This window comes from Patiria miniata, unplaced genomic scaffold (genome assembly GCF_015706575.1).
Source record: "Patiria miniata isolate m_02_andy unplaced genomic scaffold, ASM1570657v1 HiC_scaffold_13, whole genome shotgun sequence".
In the NCBI taxonomy this organism is placed as follows: domain Eukaryota; kingdom Metazoa; phylum Echinodermata; class Asteroidea; order Valvatida; family Asterinidae; genus Patiria; species Patiria miniata.
The window spans coordinates 15,546,758-15,567,367 of record NW_024037051.1 but is presented as its reverse complement, the minus strand read 5'-3'; the positions used below and the strand labels follow the sequence as shown (position 1 = coordinate 15,567,367).

At 39.8% G+C, this 20,610-nt stretch overlaps 1 protein-coding gene across 1 annotated transcript; it reads right to left on the bottom strand.

Moving 5' to 3' along the window:
• Positions 1-1,994: 1,994 nt before the first annotated feature.
• LOC119721388 (inhibitor of Bruton tyrosine kinase-like) lies at positions 1,995-14,986 on the bottom strand. The gene is made up of 19 exons (XM_038191451.1): positions 14,646-14,986; positions 13,497-13,718; positions 12,675-12,871; positions 12,038-12,240; positions 11,588-11,759; positions 11,001-11,124; positions 10,532-10,712; positions 9,746-9,935; positions 9,313-9,418; positions 8,341-8,858; positions 8,006-8,210; positions 7,427-7,625; positions 6,643-6,821; positions 5,899-6,557; positions 5,261-5,485; positions 4,516-4,659; positions 4,147-4,269; positions 3,506-3,632; positions 1,995-2,928 (listed from the first exon to the last, which is right to left on the bottom strand). The coding sequence occupies exons 1-19, from the start codon at positions 14,970-14,972 to the stop codon at positions 2,794-2,796; spliced, it is 4,236 nt and encodes a 1,411-aa protein (XP_038047379.1). The 5' UTR covers positions 14,973-14,986; the 3' UTR covers positions 1,995-2,793.
• Between the last annotated feature and the right edge of the window lie 5,624 nt (positions 14,987-20,610).

Genomic DNA, 20,610 nt, shown 5'->3' with positions numbered 1-20,610 from the left:
AGAGCCACTTATTAAAGCGGGACTTTAAAGTCGATAACTCTTTTGTGGTCTTATTTTGACAAGATGACTCCATGACTCATGCTGTTACAGTTTCCGAGAAGTTTTTTTTTTTAAACATGAACCACCATGGATAAAGTGACTGGATTAAGGAAGAGTGGTTGGGGCGACTTATATTTTCAGTCTTTATGGCAGACTATTTATTATACTACACCTTTACTTGATGAAAACAATGTGAAGTGATAACTCATATGCAATTTTTTTTTAATTCCTGTTTTGTACAGTTCCATTTATTTTTGGCAATCAAAAAGACTACTCTAAACTCACAGTTAAGTCTTTAAAATAAAATAACAGTTTTAGAACTGTGACTGTGCTACTGCTAGGTGGATGGAGAAATGAGTATTTCTTCTTTTAGTTTTACCAGTTGAATTTTGTATGGATGTGTTTTTTCCTCCAGTACTTAATACCATTTTTGCGTAACACATCATGAAACTTGTTGTTTTCGGAATTCGTAATCATTTAATTAGAATTTTGGCTGGTGTCAGTAAAATATGGTGTCCCGTCATTTTGACGTAGATCCCATGGTTTTCCTAATGTTGACATTCTACAAAAACCAATTGCACTGAACAAACAAAGGACAAAAACACAAATCAAAGTGTAGTTCCAACTTCTCCTCCATAACTCATATTTAACTTGAACATTTAATCACACTTGGTTGTTTTCCAGAAACAGAATCTAAAACTGCAAACAAAATTTCTTTGTTTCAATAAATAACACATTTTCCCCCATTAAACTCAACTTGAAAAAATAGTTTGTCTTAGACATTAGTTGGGACAGTTAGTAAACTGACAAAGAATGTATGATTTATAAGGACAATGGCTATGCCAATTAGAGTCTATGGTAAAAGTTTTAATTAGTTTAAAACATTTTGTCAGAAATCTTTTTACACAAGCACTGTGGTCAAATTTAAGCTGCAAAAACCTCCCAAAAATCCAATAGCACATCAAGAACTCTTTCACAATCCATAGAAAATCTGTAGGTAATACCTGTTCATCAGATGTAAAAAATACATTAATTCACACTTTACAGTAATATGTACAAGAAATAATGTGTCAACGACAATGATACCTTACATCTTTAATGTGGAATGTACATACATGAAATTGCATGATTCTGAAAGGGAGAAGAGAATTATATATACAACCCCTCCAAAAGAATATAAAATTGAAAGTGTTGTAGTGGAGTCCATCACAAGACTTAACAAGTCAGTCATTATTCACAAGTCCATCACAAGTCATCAAGTCAAGTCACAAGTTATTCAGATGAACTGAGACAAAGGCATTCCTTTGATATTAATAATTATAATAATAATTTATACATTTATATTGTGCAAAATCCATATGAATATGATCAAATGAGCATCACAATTATTATCCCTGTTCATCAGGAATAATCAAATCACATTTATTTTCCTCTTCATGACAGAAATGAAAAAATAATGTAAGTATTGAAACAAAATATAAAGGCCACTAGAGGTGGCAAAACCTTAAAAGCATAGCTTGTATCAGGCATGCCATTACACAAAACAGACGAATAATAACAGAAAAAACAATTACACACCTGTATAATTCTAAGAATGAGACCATTTTTTTCTGTAGCAACTCGAGATCAGCGCAATTTGGTCTCTGCCTTCACAGGTACCCATTTCTACTCCTGGGTGGAGAGAGGCAACCGTAGTAAAGTGCCTTGCCCAAGAGCACAAGCACCGTGTTCCCCATCAGGGTTCGAACCCATGTACCATGGTATCAGGTCGAACACCGTAACCATTGGACCACAACACCCCACTGGATATTGTTGTACTGTAACTTATTTGTGACTGGATTTGTGACTGGACTTGTTATGGTCTAGACAACAACATTGAAAATAATGCTGCACAATTTGGTCTCCACCTTCACAGGTAGAGACTTGTTTATTCTCAAACATAAAATTTCTTTTCCTCTGCCCAACTTCTTTTCCATTTTCAATTAGACAACTACAAATGTTGCATTGTAAGAAGCCGGTACTGATGCGCTAACATTCTTTTATTTCAAGATCACAACTCAATGTCATCATTAAAATCTCCTTTTGAGTTGATAATAGAGAATCTATTCAAGAAACAGCAATTTTATCACAACTCAATTCATCATTCAAGGTTTGGCCATCTTTTCTTAAATACTGAAATATTGAGTTGCATGTTAATTCACGTTTTAAGGCAGAGGCGAAATTTTGTAACAATCTCCACTTTTTAAGTTAGCTTCTTTGGTACTTACAGTTTACAAACATTTACATCAGGAAATCTGAAAAAAATACTGATTTTTACAACATTCTTTACTTCCACAGTTTTTTTAATTATATAGAACTTTAAGCCGAACAAAATTCAATCTTTCAATGTTCAATCATGTCTCTCAAAATGTCGTTGGAAGTCAAAAATGTATACATCACTGCAAGTTTCAAGATAAAATTTTGCTTCCAGGGATAGATATTTGCACATCGGGTGAAAACTCTTCTCTTGTAGAAAATTTAAATCAGCCATCTTCAAATCATGTATAGTGTGGCTTTGCTTCAATTTTGCAATTAAAACACTACAGTAAATAGCCTTAGCCATAGATATGCTTGTATGGACACGTCTATAGCTAGACATTAGATACATGCATCTATGGAAGCCACTGAATCCACTTCCCATAGACACATGCATTAGTGCCAGCCATAGTCCAGTGATTTGCACACAGCCGTACTGTCAAACCAAAGAGACTACTGTCAGCTGCCATCTTTGCTCTTCCTCCAAAGGGGCGTGGCTACAACATTGGTGGCCCTTTCCACCGTGATGTACTCATCAGCTCTATCTGCTGTGTTGTAGAATGCCCGCAGTTCCTCAATAGCCTTTTCCTCAATCTACAGTCATAAGAAAAAGAAAAAGCATTCATCTTTGGAACAAGAAATGGATTTCTTCGATTTGTACACATTCTCAATCCTTCGCTACTCAATTGATGAATTTAATATTCTCAACTTTCCACAGATCGATCGAAGAGAAATTTCCCACTACGCAAGCACTGTCAGCTGCTTTCCCCAGTAAGTGAAAATGCACAATATAAATTCTGCTATTGTTTGCATCTTCCATTTTGCAGTTCTTGTACAGAAATCTGTTGAACTTGTAAAGTTATAAATATTACCTCAATGAATGTACTTAGATTCATTCAATCTTGTTTTTTTGTGTAACTGACTTATCAAGGTGAAAGTCTTAATCCCCTCATATGAGATTATGATTAGGGATAGACAATTATCATTTGAAAATTGAATAATTGTCAAACTTGGAAATACTGGAAAGGGCAATATGATTTTTTGACGTAAACTGACAAACAGATCACTGATTTGACTTGGTGCATCCCAAGTACTGACAAAGCAATTCATCAACAATGGCAGTCTTGAAGTACCCGTGATCTGGCCTAAGCTTGTCAAGTGTTCTGTTTACCTGGATGAGAGAGAACGGTTTCTTGAGGGTCCTGGCCAGCGTCTCTCGCTCTTCCGTTTCCGTCTTGATGATCTCGGAGAGGCTGACTTGGGTGGTTGGGGGTGAAGTGGCGCGGTGATGCCAAGGGCTGAAAGAACGAAAGTAGGATTATGAGATCAGGTGGGCATGTGGTATTATTAGTGCTTGAGACCTATGATCAGGTGGTCAGGGGTTTGAAGTTAACTTTAAATTCAGCTGCTTGCTTTGCAATGCGTCCTTGAGCAAGGCGCTTAACCCAAATTTACCTCTCCCCACCCAGGAAGATAAAAGGGGTTCTAGCTTTATCTTGGGAATGATCTGTCATGCAGCAGCAGTTTATCCGATTGCTGCCACAACAAACCAGGCTTGGACACACTTTCAATTTGCTTAAGTTTTACTTTACCAAACAGTTGAAGACTTTTGTTTGCAATTACACACTCATTTGTGCAACAACGGGGGTGTTTGTGGGATAAAGTTCTTCAAGTGCCCCATGCAGGGGGATTTACTAATATATTTGGAGTGTTATTCTTGTAACACCTTAAGAAATCAAAGTAAAATTCAATTTTACTGGCCGACATAATATAACCTTCTATTTTATTGTCAAGCAGTAAAATACATCTTACTTTTCAGGCGCTTCTTTGGCACTTGCTTCTTGAGGTGTTTCACTCGGCAGGGTCACCTCGTTTTCAGAAACTCTTCTTGAGTCGTTATCAGAAACTCTTCTTGAGCGAGACACAATACCAAAACTGCAGGAGAAAAAGGTTAACACAAGCTATAGCTTCAGAGGTACAGTTTAGAGCTAGAAATTTTAACAGGTGCCAGATGACCAATATAAATGATTAACGTGGGACTCAATTGGTCAGGTTGTTAATCAATCATTAATAAATCAATCGTCATCAGTCAATGCACCCTTCAAAATCATGTAACAGCTCCCGCACTCCATCAGTCAGTTCTAATCCCTCCAATTTCTTCACATTTCTCCGCCCCCTTACCTGAACTGCTCCGGACTTCTGGATTTAGCAGGCGGTGAGGTTGCCATGGATACCGTCATATTTCCCTTGAGCCTCCTCTGTTCCTCCATCTGCACCTCTCTGAAGGATGACGGCGATGCTTGTACTGTCTTGGCTGTACTACCCCTGATTTCCCAAGAGTAAAAAACACAAAGACTCGCATTAGACAAATATTCTGACATATAATACTTCCAAGTTTTAGATATTGATATACAGTCTTTAATACAATACTTCATTTATTCAGACAGCACTACTTTATAATAATGTGCACAATGAAGTTTCAGGGATGCACTGAATAAAATAAATCAGTACCTGGATAACAAATTTTTCGAAAGCATTTTAATAAACAAATACGCATTCACATTGTATGAACGTTGCCTCAAAGACAGCAACATGAATAATAAAAGGTGGAATATGCTTGGAGAAAACCTCTTGTATATTGTTACAATTTTACCATACAAGAGGTGCTTTAGAAGAAAACCTATGTTATAAGTAATGAGAAAATTATATGTTAACCTTAAGTGTATTTTACTACCTACATGTAGATATGCTAACACTTAGTAACAAAAACGTTCTAAAATTAACTCTTCATCTAAATTCAGCACGCTCTTTTCTGTCCTCACTGGTTGTTACTTCAATGAAATGGATAGAGGCTCAGTATTCAGAAAAGTATGCCATGACTTGGGCCCAGTTACTCAGACAAGTGAAGAGAATCTCTGGTACATACCATGGACAGGCTGGAACAGATTTCTCCACTGGTGAGACAGGAGTCGGTGACGTCACGCCATCTGCTGCCCTCTCTTGTTCTCGCTTTCGCTGCTTCTGGGACTTCTTGGCTATCGGTGTCGTCATTCTCGAGGCTAGCTGGGATTTCTTGGATGACGCAGACCGAGATGCCTCTGACTGCATGATGCTGCGTAGGTCTGGACCGGTGACATCTGGCATGCTGGGACTGATAAGGACAATAATGCTCCTATCAATTAGTTTGTGAAAAGCTACCAGTTTGCATCCTCAAATGAAATACCATGTGGACTTGAAAAGTTTCACAAATTATGAACATGCTATCCATATGATCTTTAAAATATTGGTGTTTTTTTCAGGGATGGTTTTTTTCATTGTATAATTCTTATTTCTGACATTTTTCATTGTGAACAGGAGTATTTATTTCTGGTTAACAGTAGCATCTTCCTTTACAATTTGAAATCATCGTCTTCAAAATTTTGGTAGATTTGGAATATTCGGGGATTTATTTAAGGAAAAACATTCTGATTGTCCATGGGCATAATGATTGGATCATACATTAAAACCACAGCAGAGAAAAACAGGAAAATTTCAAACAATATTGCAATACTGATCAAGCCATACCTCTGCCAACTTTTAGACTGTATCTCATCTTTGCTAATGCTCTTCTCTGGTGTCTTCAGACTTTTCTTTGTCTCATCCACAGTGCTTTCTGCCCAGCCTTTCTGTATCCATCTCCCTGGAGGACTTTGTGCTCCCAACGAGGTGACATCATGGTTGCTAGGGTCGGTTGACAAGGATTTCATTGTACCATTCCCAGAATCCTTTGTAACTTCCTGTTGTTGTTTATCAAGATCTGTGATGATGTCAACCTTTGGAGGGCCAGTCGGGGAGGAAACAGAACTTGCACTAGTGGAGCTATCGCCCTGCTCAGTTCCTCCTTCATGGATTGCATCAGTTGCTAGGGTCAAGTCATCCATTTCCATGGCAACCGTTCTAGGTATCACATCAGGTAGTATACGTGTGTTTTCTCCAGACTCACTGAACGACAAACTTTTCCGCTTTCCCGTGCTGGTCCTACGGCCGGCTTTCCTCTTTGCTTTGGCCTTCTTGATGATCTGATCAAAGTCCCCCGGGTCAAAGTTGATCATGTGACTTCCTGCAACCTCTTGACCTTTGACATTGGTAGGATTGGACACCTCTGTAGAGGGTTCTTCTTCGATGTGGCTGATGTCTGGGCCTTCTTGGTATGGTGCGATGGTGCGATATGCCATGGACGGTATCTGAAATCAAATGTGATTCAAAGTAATTCAAAATATTCTGACAGCGTTTTCTTGACTTTATGTGTGTGTTTATCATATCCCTTACCATATCTTTGTAAGCCTTGGTGAGTTCCAACAGTACATCATTGCTGAGTATCTCTAGCGCCCTCGCTTCTAGGAGACAGGCCAGGTTGAGACCGATGTACTGATGGCAGGTCTGCTTGAATTGGTTGGCTTGGTAGATGGAGGCAAACTGGAGGAGCTCTGCTACGTTCCTCAGAGAAACTAGAACATCGGCAGGAGAGAATGATCCAAATCACATTCAACAGCTAGGGAGACTAGAAATGAGTTGTTCTTATTTTCTGCATATTTTTTTACAGACAGCAGACTTAAGTCATTCTCATATAAACACAAGCATTTCTTGAATGCACACAAGGCACTTGTAGCCTAGAAGATTGAAGAAACTTTTCCAAGATAATGATGATAATAAAAGGTAGTTATATAGCGTTGTTAACATAAATCAAGGCAATTATCCTCTCTCATTGGGCCCATAAAATATTCCTTACACCTTCTCAGCTACCTGGGGAGTATACAGCTCCAGGTTACCCTTTCTCATGTGAAAAAGCTTATTCAAACTCAACAATCATCTATTTCCTTACAGGTACCTATTTACTCCTCAGCGGAAGAAGCAGTTAGCGAAAAAAGTGTCTCGCCCTAGAACAAACGCATCACAACTTCACAAGCTGGACACGAATGTACAATCTGAGCTATCCAAAGATCTTGACAAGAGCACTGTCTATTTCTTCTTCTGTGCTAGAAACAAAGACTTAAAGTCTGCAATGCTAGATACACAAGCATAAACAAAGATCAGATTAAAATTGGTTTCTTACTTAGGTCAACAAGTGCCACCTCGCATATTTCCTTCAGTCGACCAATCAGGAGTTGATCAGCTGTGGTTAGAGTGTTACACAGCAACTCAACGTCAGTGGCTGTTCTGACTGAGGGAGCATCATCAGTGTAGATATACTCAAGCAGGATGGACAGGATGGGTGCTGGAAGTGGCATCTTTAAAGGATCGCTGGAACTGGCCTGGTCAAAGAATTTTTGACAGAAAAAATGACAATTTAAATTATTCTGACTTCCAACTGGCTGTATTTTTCAAATACTTTAATGACTTTACAGCCTGAAAATCATTAAAAAGGTTTAAAGGCATTCTGGTTTAAAAAAAAAAATTCAAACATATTTCTTTATGCTTCCTCCTCCCCTCCCCTAATCAAGCATAATAATCTTCTTTCATTTTCAATATATTTGTTTCTCTTTGTCACGTTGGCTTCCTGTACTTTCAGAGCATACACACAAACTAGCGGTGTAGATGTAGGTTAGGTGAATGGTGATGGCTTTTACAAAATATTGAATACTTATGACCTAAGCAAATCTGATGAAAGTGTTTTGGAGACGGCCCAACTCACCTCGATCCAGCCAGACCCCAGCATGCTCTGAAAGTACTCCAGTCTGGCAACCAGAACACACTTGTGGCAGGGGAATAGCGTGCCTTCCTCAGAGCACAGCACCACGTCACACAGCTGTGACAGTTGTCTGCGATTGAATCGAAGAGGCTTGGTGCTGGGGCGAAAATTCTGCAGGCGGCCATCTTTGAATTTCACCTGGTCCAGTCTGTGAGTTTCAAAAACAAGCTAGAATTTTAGCGACCTGACTGTAAAGCAGACTGTAAAGAGAAGAAATTTCCAGTAACAAAAACCTAGGAAGATGTAATTAGCTTATTGTATAAATGACATTATTCTACCTCTTCACAAGAGATGGCACACCAAATTTCTTGGCGACATCGATCAAACTCCACACATGGACCATTGCATCGCCTTCGTTCTTTGTCCCGCCCCCTTTCTTTGATTTCTTCCCCGCCTCCTTCCGTCCCTTCTTCTCCTTGTGTTCCTTATACACTCCGTAAGCGGACCTATGCCTGTTCTTATCAGTGATTTTTAAATTGCTCAAATCATCAGCGACGTCAAAAACAGAGTCTAGATTTTGAAACACTCCAGGGAAGGATTTCAAATTGAAGTCTGGTTTGAACACATCGCAAGTGTCTGTGTAAATGTACTGCAGTAGATGCATTAGTGTGTTGTGGTCCGTCTTATCTGAGACGTCATGGATTTCTTGGGAATCGGGTGAGAAGGGGTCAAATGGTTCAGTTGCGTCAGGAGAGTTGTCAGTGTTTGGGGGCGGAGTCTGAAGGAAGAGGCGGCGAAAGAAGTCACTGCGAAGAGCGAGAATGTATTTGTGGGCTGCGATGGAGTGATGTCCAACCTAAAGAAGCAAAGAGAAATCAACAAAGCTTTGTCTTAATTTGTGATGAATTACTACAGCTTTCAACTGTAAATGCAAGTTCTTCCTTTCTTGATAACCTAAAATTAGAGGAAGAGACAAACGGAAATGTCTCTTTGTCCAAAAAAATTCTGAACATCAAACAAACCACAAAGGGAAATTAAACAGAATTTGGAGACCTAGTCAGTTGGGGGCTGCCAACATGGAGCTGAATAGCTCAGATGGCAGAGGGCTGGTACGTTGTTCCTGAGATCCAGACATTGCAAGTTTAAATCCTGCTCCAGTCAATTTCTTTGTTTGGTAAATTTGGCTTTAAAAATGTTCAACTTTCAGTGCACGAGATCTGGAGAAACTGTCAACAAGGAATACTACAGGGGGACAACTTGCAGTAAAGTGTCAGATAGAGGCCTAATCTTAAAACCAATAGTGGACTAACCTTAAGTACAACATCATGGATACGATCTGATGTGTCAGCATCTGTGAGAAGCTGGGACAAGTGTTTCACCATCAGCGACGGGCTGACAGAAGGAACCTCAGTCAAACTTTGAAACAAAGGGAAAAATTGTGAAATATACATTTAGGCAGTACTCTGACAATTTACAATCCATTAGCATCTTGTAACTGCAAATGTAGCTCAAATGCAGACAAAATATGTCCATTCTTGTCTTTACGAAAAGAGGATGGTGAACTGAAACCAATAATGTTGACCACAGTGTAATTTTTAAGCACTGAAAACTCGGTACCATCCAAGAGATGGCAAGTATAGTGCATGTAAACCAGGGTCACTGAAGGGCAATATTAAAATTTACATCTCTGTGACGCAATAACTTTCAACCGACAGGTCATTGTAATGTTGAAATGCACAATACCTTGCTTTAGGGTCAGCTTGCAGCACAGCAAAGTTGAGTCCGTTAGGGCCACACGCCACTCTGATGGCTCTATGAATGACAGGTAGTCTGTTGAGACTAACACGGTCCATCTCCTCGTGGTCACAAGACCAATCCTTGGATTGGGTGGTGTCACGAGGGGGTGGAGGAAAGGCTGGGTGTGGGGAGGAATCTGGATGATGGGATTACAGAAATGAGTATATCAATATTAGGTTTTTTTGCCCTTCACGGACGTATAAACAGTGTATACTCAGTGTGTTACCTCCCGAGTGAAAGTTAGAAGAAAAAAGATCATTCGGGTGGGACTCGAACCCACGACCTCCTGTTTTTTAGTGCAGATGTCTTACCACTCGACCACCAAGCTTGCAGGATCGGTAGGCTGGTTCAAATCTGATATGGCAGCGGGTAGCGCAATGAAATGAGTATGATAAAAAAATACATCAAAGTCTAGTGGACCTGTTTTATTTTGTACGAATAAGAGCTGTGGTCAAGTATGGATGTAGAATTAATCGGTGAGAAGTTTTTTGCTAAACCCACCGATTGTAAGCAACTACAAGTACTTTACTACAGGTAACTGTGATCAATTTGCTGCTTCAAAGATTTCATAAGCAATGTCTGCGGGCAACTCGAAGCAACTGTTTGCCCTTTATAGCCAACTGAATGAGAGAAACAAAGAACAAAATCTGGCTTCATAAAGATGTTACTCTAGTTGTGAGATGCTGGCCATGTACCTAACAAAAGATTTCATGGATGCGACAGAGCCAGTACCTTTGATGTGACTTGACGATGAAGGCTTCCTCCCGAGGAACCTTCCGTGGAACGCCTCCCCTTCTTCTGTGCAGAACAGAACCCCTTGACGGCTCAGCGCGACGTCTGACATAAAGATCTGGCGCTTGCGGGTCCAGGTGCAGCGTCTCAAGGTGCGACTGCTTGACCGCCAGTTGTACACCTATGAGTAAAGGGAAGTTTGTTACAAGGCTTGGTATGGATTCATAGAGATGACTTGCAATGACTTGTAATTGACTTGCAAAGACTTGTGATGAATGTGAAGACATGTGAGCACTTGCAAGGACTTGCGAGGACTTGTGAGGACTTGTGAGGACTTCTGAGGAATTGTGAGGACATGTAAGGACTTGTGAGGACTTGTTGGGACTTGTGAGGGCTTGTGATGATGGTTGATGACTTGCGATTGACTACAATTCAGTCAGTAGTGGATAACCTTTATTGTTGAGATTACCTGACCACTCTGTTTCAAGACCAACAGAATCAGCTCTGTCCCTCCTTCCTTCTGTAGCGTTCCATCACTGAGATCGGAGTCCAGGGTGCCACCGCTGGCGACAATCTTCATTAAGTTCAGTTGCCTGTGTGAAAGTATACCAGAGATCAACAATGCCAACATTTATAAGCTTTCAGTGTTTTTGCCATGTCTTCTTGAGCAAGACAGTTTATTGTAATTGCTTCTTTTTACCCATCACAGACTTGGAAGTGGTATTACTTTTTCTGCATAAACTGCCCAAGGTGTTGCCAACAGGCAGTATAATGAAGACTAAAACATTTAGAAGCAGTTACACATTGGTCAAAGGTAAATGAAATGGCAAAGTGAGTGGATATTCAGACATGCTTTATAGTTTTGTAAGAAACTTTATAGTAATTCAAAAACAATGTCATACATACATATTATTGGGTAAAATATGCTGTGAAAGTGGCAATATAGGATATACTCTGCAGAGTATACAAGGGTTGAACTAACTGGAGTATTTATTTCATATCCTAAAAGCACTATAACTAAATCTATATTCACCAAAAACAAATAAAACTTCTTACTTTGAAGCAACTTTGCGACACTGGTACTCGTTCAGCACATAGATATCACCAGCCTTGGTTGCACACACTGTGGCGGCATCACTGGTAGCTATGTGGGTCAGCTCCACCTTGTCATGATGCAAGGTGGTCACATGACGCGGCGAGACAATGTACTTCTCACCTTTGACATGACCTGAGACAAAGATATTGAAATCGAGGAGTTATAAGCATCCCTCAACGAAACACCCCATCCGGGTCTTCACATGGTTGGGTTTTCAGTGCCTGCCTGATTCTGTGGGTCTCCCCAGAATATTTGTCTGGGGTTTTCCTCCTACCTCTAAAACTGAACATTTCTTCACTGTTTTCCCTTTTAAGTTTAGATATCTTAGGCTTGTGAGCTACAGTGCCATAAATGTTTTTGAGGAATCCTTGGTTTCATTACCAGATTTGAAAGATTTATTAAGATCTTACCCAGCTGCCCAGCATTCAATCCAAAGGTGTAGACTTCCTCCTTTGTATGCAAGACGGAATGGAACCGACCAGCGGCCACGCCTAGCATGGTCTTGTGCTTGATCTGTTTGCTGGAGATGAACTTGGGCGTCAGGGCCTTGACACCCATGGAGGAATGGCCTAGCTGGTGATGGCTGTTCTGGCCACAGGAGAACACCGTGCCACTTTGGAAAAAGAAACGGGGTAAAAACCTTTGAATCTCAATATGCTCCACTTTTGAAGACACAATTGTGTTGACTTCATTCTTGAAAATTGCCAGATTTCTGTAACAAACTAGACCCAACATCAATAACATTGATGTTGTAGAGAGAGCTTCCAATCGCGAAATTCAGATTTGAACCAGCCAACTGATCCCGTAAGCTCGGTGGTCGAGTGGTAAGACGTCTGCATCAGAAAGCAGGAGGTCATGGCATCGAGTCCAAGCCGAGTGATTTTTTCCAACTTTCACTCAGGAGGTAACACACTGATCACCCGATGCAAATGCATCTTATGAATACCTGATAATGAAGAAAAGCTTCTTTTTAACCATCAATTCAATCATCACTTTGATTTGGATATTGCATCATTTTGGAAAGAGTTTATATTGTTTCTGACTTACTCTTCCATGAGGAACATAGTGTGGTCCCTGGCTGCAGCCACAAACTCACACACCTTCCCCGCCAGCGCCGCTACCGGGTGTGGCCTCAGGCAAACCTCCTCGTTGCCATGGCCCAGACGTCCCCCCTGGCCGTGCCCACAGGTGAAGACCATGCCTTGGCGGGTCAAGAAGACAGTGTGGAACTTGGACATTACGACCTGGCAGGCCGGGGGAAATCAAAGAAAATTATTGATGATTTATGTAATTCAAAGGAAATATAAGTGTTATAACTAAAATTAATAGCTTTCCCACACACTGTTCTCAATTAATTAAAAAAGAGCATGAAACTGATGCACCCAAGAAGGCTTGTGAATTTTTCTTGCAAGTTTTTGAAAAGCACTGAGTACAATGTATATAGTGCTCATAAAAATAACATCAGTGAAAGGCAATATCCAAAAATAACATCTCCCCCACGCAACTTCCATTATGCAAGATACACATTAACTCATCAGTTAATCTTGTACTGTAAGTTTTTGTCATATGAAATTTGTGTCAAAAGATGTTAATTTTACATCATGGGTTCGAGTCCTACCCGAGTAAACTTGTGAATTGTTTCTAACAAGCCAGTCTGGCAAAACTGATTATATGGTGTTTACAAAGACGTCGGCGAAAGGCAAAACCCAATATAACATTGTACTTTAAGTGAATTCCAGATTTGTGGAAAATTTGACAATTTGAAAGCAGCAGCCCAAATTTAACTGTTTCAATCCATGATGTCTGGGCAGTTTTATGTCAATTTTGTCCCACCCTCTGCAAGACTTGAAATCACGTTTTCTTATCTACCTGCTTGATGCTCAGTCCATCTTTACCAAACTGATCCACAATGTCTGGCTGGCTACGGCTCTTCCCTCCGCCGTGGCCAAGGGTGAAGTTGGCGTTGCTGCCCCACGAGTACACCTGAGTGGGTCCCCTAAGGTCGTAGTCTGCGTATCGCGGGTGATCCTTCATGGCAATCTCTAAGGGAGTCAAGTCCTCATTGTCATGCTTCTCCAGACTCGCCCCATGCTGGCCAAAAAAAAAGCACAAAGATAATGTATGTGTCTACACTAGGTTCAGAAACTGACTGGGATGTGAGGTCAGGGGTTGTAGATCCATACATGTAGGTTGCAGCAGATCCAGCCTGGGACCTTGAGCGCAGAAAAACATGCAAAACAAAATCAGGCCAACTTTACTCACTCTTTATCCAACAAAACTCTCCAAACTTTTCATGAGGCAAAGACAAGGTCCTAAGTATTTCACCAGCCAAGTCTGAGGTATCAAGTCAATTTTTAAAGGAGACTTTTCTTTAACATTTTGCACTTGAGAGTGAAGCCAAGTGATTTCAATTTGAAGCCTAAGACTAGACTGGTACATGTCCAACTTTTTTGAGAAGTTTGATCCTTCAGTAGTCTGGTTCTTGGTTCTTGGTTCTTGGTTGGTTCATCTCCTAAATATTCCACGTGGGAGTTTATACAGGAGGCCAGAAACACCGGGGCAAACCCCTTCTCTTAGCGATAAGTGTTTACTGGGTTCTTTTACGTGCATTTATGCAACACACGGGACCTACGGCTTAACATCCCATCCGAAGGACGAAGCAATAATGGTTAAGTGCCTTGCTTAAGAGCACAAGTGTCCGCCGGCGGGCTCGAACCCACGCCACTGTTGCCTCTGAAACACCAGAACATGAGTCCGGTGCTCTTAACCGCTAGGCCATGACACTCTGGTGGCAGACTATGGAAATGTGTGGGAATAGAGACTGGGTACAAGATGTTCTTGTAACGCAAAAGTATCCAGTTCAAGAAACACAAAAGGCCCTTTCTTTGTTTTAAAATCTTACTTGCTCAGCAATTTTTGCGTAAGAGTGAGACTAATAAAGTACATTTGTAGTTGTCATTCCCAAAGGAATGGACAATTCCAACTACTAAAACAACCTATTTTAGACCGCTAACTCACATTGATCAGGTACACAGCCGCTATCACCTGAGCATGGAAGATGCTCCTGTGAAGAGCCGTCCAGCCAGATTCCAGATCCTCGGCCCCCAGACCGGCATGCCTCTCTCTCAGCAGCCAATCAATGATCTCGAATTTGCCGCAGGACGCCGCCATGTGCAAGGCCGTGCGGCCAAACTTGTCTGCCACGTGGGCCGCATTCCGGCAGCCTCTGGTGAAGTAGGTTTTGATCTGATGCGGGGTCCCGCGAGTGACCACTGAGATCAGGTTGGAAGCACAGCGGGTCGAACGGCACCGCGATGTGCAGTCCGCTTCCAACATAGGATTCATTGCCTCGGCTACACCAATAGTATGTCAAATAACATTACCAGACTTATAATTATTTGAGAATGAGATTTAAACCGGCAGTCTCTAACATAAGCTTAGAGGTGCAATACAGGTTGTCCAACATGGTATCTCATTTGTCTTCTCGCACAGTGAACCGAAGACTTTGTTTCGTCAAGAAATGGCGGAGCATGGCCTGAGATCTCCAACTAGCCTGGAATGTATCACCCTCTACAGCCCTTGAGCAGCCCAAAAGGCTGGCCGGGGCTGCTGCTGCTTTCAGGCCTCCATAATTGCAGGTGATTCAAGCTGTAATAATGTTCAAAGAGAAAACACAAATTGAAAATGAATAGATTTAACCATGATCTTTACACCATATGCTTAAGTTCTTGTGTGCAAATGTTAACTGTTATTGTAAACAAACTGACTTTTTTCTATACAAAGACAACAAAATGACGTGATATTCTACTCTGAAAACTGGATAATTAAACAAATCCTTCGTCAAAGGATTTATCCTGATAACAGCTGTCCTCCAGACGCTCTCCAGTTGCGTAAAGTTGGATGACAGTGCAAACTGTTGATGGTACAACTAACTAGTAACATTTTCCAATTTTCACTGCATTCAATTTCAAGGTGGAATTATAACCAGAAATTGTACAGTTTGGCAGAAAAGTTCAATCAAAAAACTAATGAAACAAATAATATAGGCCATGTGTAGGCCCTTTTTGTTTTATAAAGTTTTAATTTAAGTTAACTTAACAACAGATTTACAAAAGATTAATTGAAAATCCGTCATAACTACCCCTACTGTGAGTGTTCATCAGATGCTCAAGTGTGGGCGTGTTAAAGGCTACTCACACTATCAAAAATACAATCGGGGGAGGGGCCTAGCCAAAGTGTCATAGTGTTTGTGCATCTGTCAGTGTCAATGTCTGTCCGTCCACTCCCCAACTAACTGAAATTATACCGTCTATTTCCGTCATATTACCCTTTGTTATTCCATGCTTGTTGCGCCACTTGCACTGGAGATAGCAAGAAGACCACAGGAAGAACAGAAATGAATTTCCATCGTCTCAAACTGTTGGCGGATGAAGTCGAAAAAGTGCCACATGGACGGTGCCATTTTGGAACGTCATTACACAAGCATGAAAAGCGCCACCAACAGTCGGGATTTCGCAACCGTGATGACTCCACCGAAGCTGGGAGAAGGTCAAATTCCTGCCGCTTTGTATTATATAATTGTGCACCTTTGTTTTAAAAACTATGTTATCGTCCTTCAAATGACAGCAGAGGTGCTGTGCTCTTTTGGCTTCCTATAGAAGAAGTACACAATAGAAATCTTGGCTTTGTGCGGGGAGCAGTATATTTAGCCACACCCCAATTGACTAGACCCGCCCACCTGCATTGCTCGATCATCGTCATTGCCTCGTTTTGGGGCAATAATTTTCTGTGCTGCGTACGCGTTTCCGTTAAAAAAAATAGCCAACTTCTTTTATAAAGTAATGTTAAGTTGTGAGCTAAATGGGGAATTTTGAATTTTTCCAATTGATTTACTTTTTTGAAAAAAGTACATTAGCCAAGTGCACATGATGTCATGTATGATCGTGAATTTTCTCCTGCAAATTAAGATAATATTTTCATGAATCCAGTTTCAAATCATAGATTAAATTAATTTTTCAATATTTTTGTTGTCCTGGAGCATAAATAGAACCCCCCCCCCCCTCCAAAAAAAAATCCCCAATATGAATGGAACAACTCAGCGCGGCGTTCGCTCAAACTCCCCGCCCTGTTTGCAGTGCGGGATTTTATGGATAGACCGGTTGGGGCCAAGTCATGAATAATTCAGTATTTTGATCGGCCAGTATGTTTATTCATTAGAATAGAACGATGATATTGCGAGCGTTGTTGTTATTTAGTCAACCCGTTACATTAAAGCATTTTAAAGAAGGTCTTCGTCGAGCTACCACATAGTAGCCTAGGCCTAGTGGCCAGCGAGATGACCAATGAATGTATGATACAAAGATCCCTGGTTCGATTCCACGTCGCCGCTGATCATTTATATTGTCTATTTTTCTTCTCCAAATTTATCGTTGAGATAATTTTTTATTTAGGCCTAGTCCAGTGGGCCAGCCCAAGTCGAATATTACACTTCCGACGGCATTTTGGGTATTAGCAGGCAACCATGTCAGATCAATCAGTCAAAGGATGGAGAAGTAAATGTGAAAGGAGGATGCCACCTAAGTTAATTTTGACCAAAGATACATAATTTGCATAAATTGCTAATCCCTGCCGTGATATATATTTATTTCCCATTATTTGGGTTTATAACACTTCACCCACAGATTCTGCGCCTCGGGAAAATGGAATGTCCATGGATACCTTCGGGAGGCTAGTTTTACTACACCACTCGAAACATTCAACATTTTGTATAATATTCTTCTTTTTTTTCTTCATTTTTTGACGATAAAGTGGCTACTATACCCCCCCAAAAATCGAGCATTTACTTGTCTCCAGATGTCATCAAGTAGTCTTGCCAAAAACCTCAGTATTGATGAGCTTTAGCACCAAGCTGCTTACTGTCACAGTTACCCTATTGAAATTGTATGGAAAATCATGTGAAGAATAAAAACATTGTGATATTTATCTCAACAAACAAAAACGGAAGAAAATGAGCTTGCTGTCCGTAAATTGGGCTTAAATTAGGCGAAAGGTCGCCTAACGTGGGAGACTTGAATAAGTTCAAGGAAATCCCCCTCCCCAAACAAAAAAAATTGCTTGCAATAATTATGTCAATGTCAAAATGTTTTCTTTCAATTTTCTTTCCAACTATTTGTTGGGAATTTCCTTGAACTTTTTTAAGTCTCCCACGTTAGGCACCCCTCCACTTATTATTGGGCCAATTAACAGACACCTCGTTTTCCCCCGTTTTTGTTTCCTGGGCTAAATATCACAACGTTACTATTGTTCACATGATTTTCCACAAGGTTTTAATAGGGTAACTGTGCAGCAACTTGGTAAATTTGAAGCTCATCAAAACACGGACACTCCGCATTATCGTCATCAAGTTCCAAAAGAGGGCGCGCTACATAAAAACTGGACACAAGTGCGCCGACTTCTGTCCATTCGCGATGTAAACAAAGTTATTGTTAGCTAAAAAAATCAAGAAAAACACATTGCATTGAACCTATCTTGCGTCCAATATTTTGCCATGATATTTGACACAATAATCTAGAATAATGACAGAAACCCTGAAAGAATGAATGTAATACAATTTAAAGAAATTGCAGTATACAGACACTCCGTATTATCGTCATTAATTTCTTCCAAAAAAATAAACATGAAAAAAAAGGAAAACTGCTGCAAACTGCTTACTGAACTGGATGGACCTGAAATATATAAATCTTAAAATTAATGTGGCCTGACGTTGCGAACTTAGCAAGTTCTTCTTCAGAGGCTAAAACAGAAATGACATAGGTACATACATTAACATGGGGGTGCACACAAACATGCAGGGCTGATTGAAATTATGCATTTAAATATTTTACAACAAATCGTTGAAACGATTGAATTATTAGTGTTAGTATTTTATTATGTTATTATTATTGTGTTAACAGAACTTTGCAACAAAATCTTGCAAGTATATAGACATATCAACCAGACAGAACTTGGATGTTTGAAAGTTAGCAAAATGTGGAAAGCTTTTTCGTGGAATCGTTTTACCATGTATGCAATTTGAAGAATTATAGTCTTATTGATGTCAAGTTCTGATCGAGTTTTGATCAAATTTAGCCCAAAAAAATGACTTTTCTCCAAACGACTCAGAAATGTCTTTGGATGCAAGAGGAACATCAATCGACCTTCAACCGCTTAACATATTGAAGATTTGGGCAAAAATCACCGACTTATTCAGACAAAAATTAATAATTTTCACTCATTTTGAACCAAATTATCGACGCGATCTTTCTTGAAAATGCCCAATATGTCCAAAATTCCAGTTCGAATGTGCTCTAGGGACCCTCAGGCATCTTTCCTGCAAGTTTCAAGCAATTTCATTTTTCGGCCAAAATTGAAAAAAAATGCAAGGGGTTAGCCTTACTTTTTGATCAAATTTGGCCAAAAATTGACTTTTCTCCAAACAACTCAGAAATGTCTTTGGATGCAAGAGGAACATCAATCGACCTTCAAACACTAAATATATTGAAGATTTGGGCAAAAATCACCGACTTATTCAGACAAAAATTAATAATTTTCACTCATTTTGACCCAAATTATCGACGCGATCTTTCTTTAAAATGCCCAATATGTCCAAAATTCCAGTTCGAATGTGCTCTACAGACCCTCAGGCATCTTTCCTGCAAGTTTTAAGCAATTTCATTTTTCGGCCAAAATTGAAAAAAAAATGTAAGGGGTTAACCGTACTTTTTGATCAAATTTGGCCAAAAATTGACTTTTCTCCAAACAATTCAGAAATGTCTTTGGATGCAAGAGGAACATCAATCGACCTTCAAACACTAAATATATCGAAAATTTGGGGAAAATCACCGACTTATTCAGACAAAAATTAATAATTTTCACTCATTTTGACCCAAATTATCGTCGCGATCTTTCTTTAAAATGCCCAATATGTCCCAAATTCCAGTTCGAATGTGCTCTAGGGACCCTCGGGCATCTTTCCTGCAAGTTTCAAGCAATTTCATTTTTCGGCCAAAATTGAAAAAAAATGTAAGGGGTTAGCCTTACTTTTTGATCAAATTTGGCCAAAAATTGACTTTTCTCCAAACAACTCAGAAATGTCTTTGGATAAAGGAGGAACATCAATCGACCTTCAAACACTAAATATATCGAAGATTTGGGCAAAAATCACCGACTTATTCAGACAAAAATTAATAATTTTCACTCATTTTGACCCAAATTATCGACGCGATCTTTCTTTAAAATGCCCAATATGTCCAAAATTCCAGTTCGAATGTGCTCTACAGACCCTCAGGCATCTTTCCTGCAAGTTTTAAGCAATTTCATTTTTCGGCCAAAATTGAAAAAAAAAATGTAAGGGGTTAGCCTTACTTTTTGATCAAATTTGGCCAAAAATTGACTTTTCTCCAAACAACTCAGAAAGTCTTTGGATGCAAGAGGAACATCAATCGACCTTCAAACACTAAATATATTGAAGATTTGGGCAAAAATCACCGACTTATTCAGACAAAAATTAATAATTTTCACTCATTTTGACCCAAATTATCGACGCGATCTTTCTTGAAAATGCCCAATATGTCCCAAATTCCAGTTCGAATGTGCTCTAGGGACCCTCAGGCATCTTTCCTGCAATTTTCAAGCAATTTCATTTTTCGGCCAAAATTGAAAAAAAAATGTTTTTCAATTTTGGCCTTACTTTTTGATCAAATTTGGCCAAAAATTGACTTTTCTCCAAACACCTCAGAAATGTCTTTGGATGCAAGAGGAACATCAATCGACCTTCAAACACTAAATATATCGAAGATTTGGGCAAAAATCACCGACTTATTCAGACAAAAATTAATAATTTTCACTCATTTTGACCCAAATTATCGACGCGATCTTTCTTTAAAATGCCCAATATGTCCAAAATTCCAGTTCGAATGTGCTCTACAGACCCTCAGGCATCTTT

Coding starts and splice junctions, on each gene's coding strand:
- LOC119721388 (XM_038191451.1), bottom strand. CDS start 14,972: ATGAATCCTATGTTGGAAGCGGACTGCACATCGCGGTGCCGTTCGACC. Junction 8,211..8,340: donor GTGCCATCTCTTGTGAAGAG/GTAGAATAATGT, acceptor TGAAACTCACAG/ACTGGACCAGGTGAAATTCA. Junction 6,558..6,642: donor CCAAGGCTTACAAAGATATG/GTAAGGGATATG, acceptor ATTTGATTTCAG/ATACCGTCCATGGCATATCG.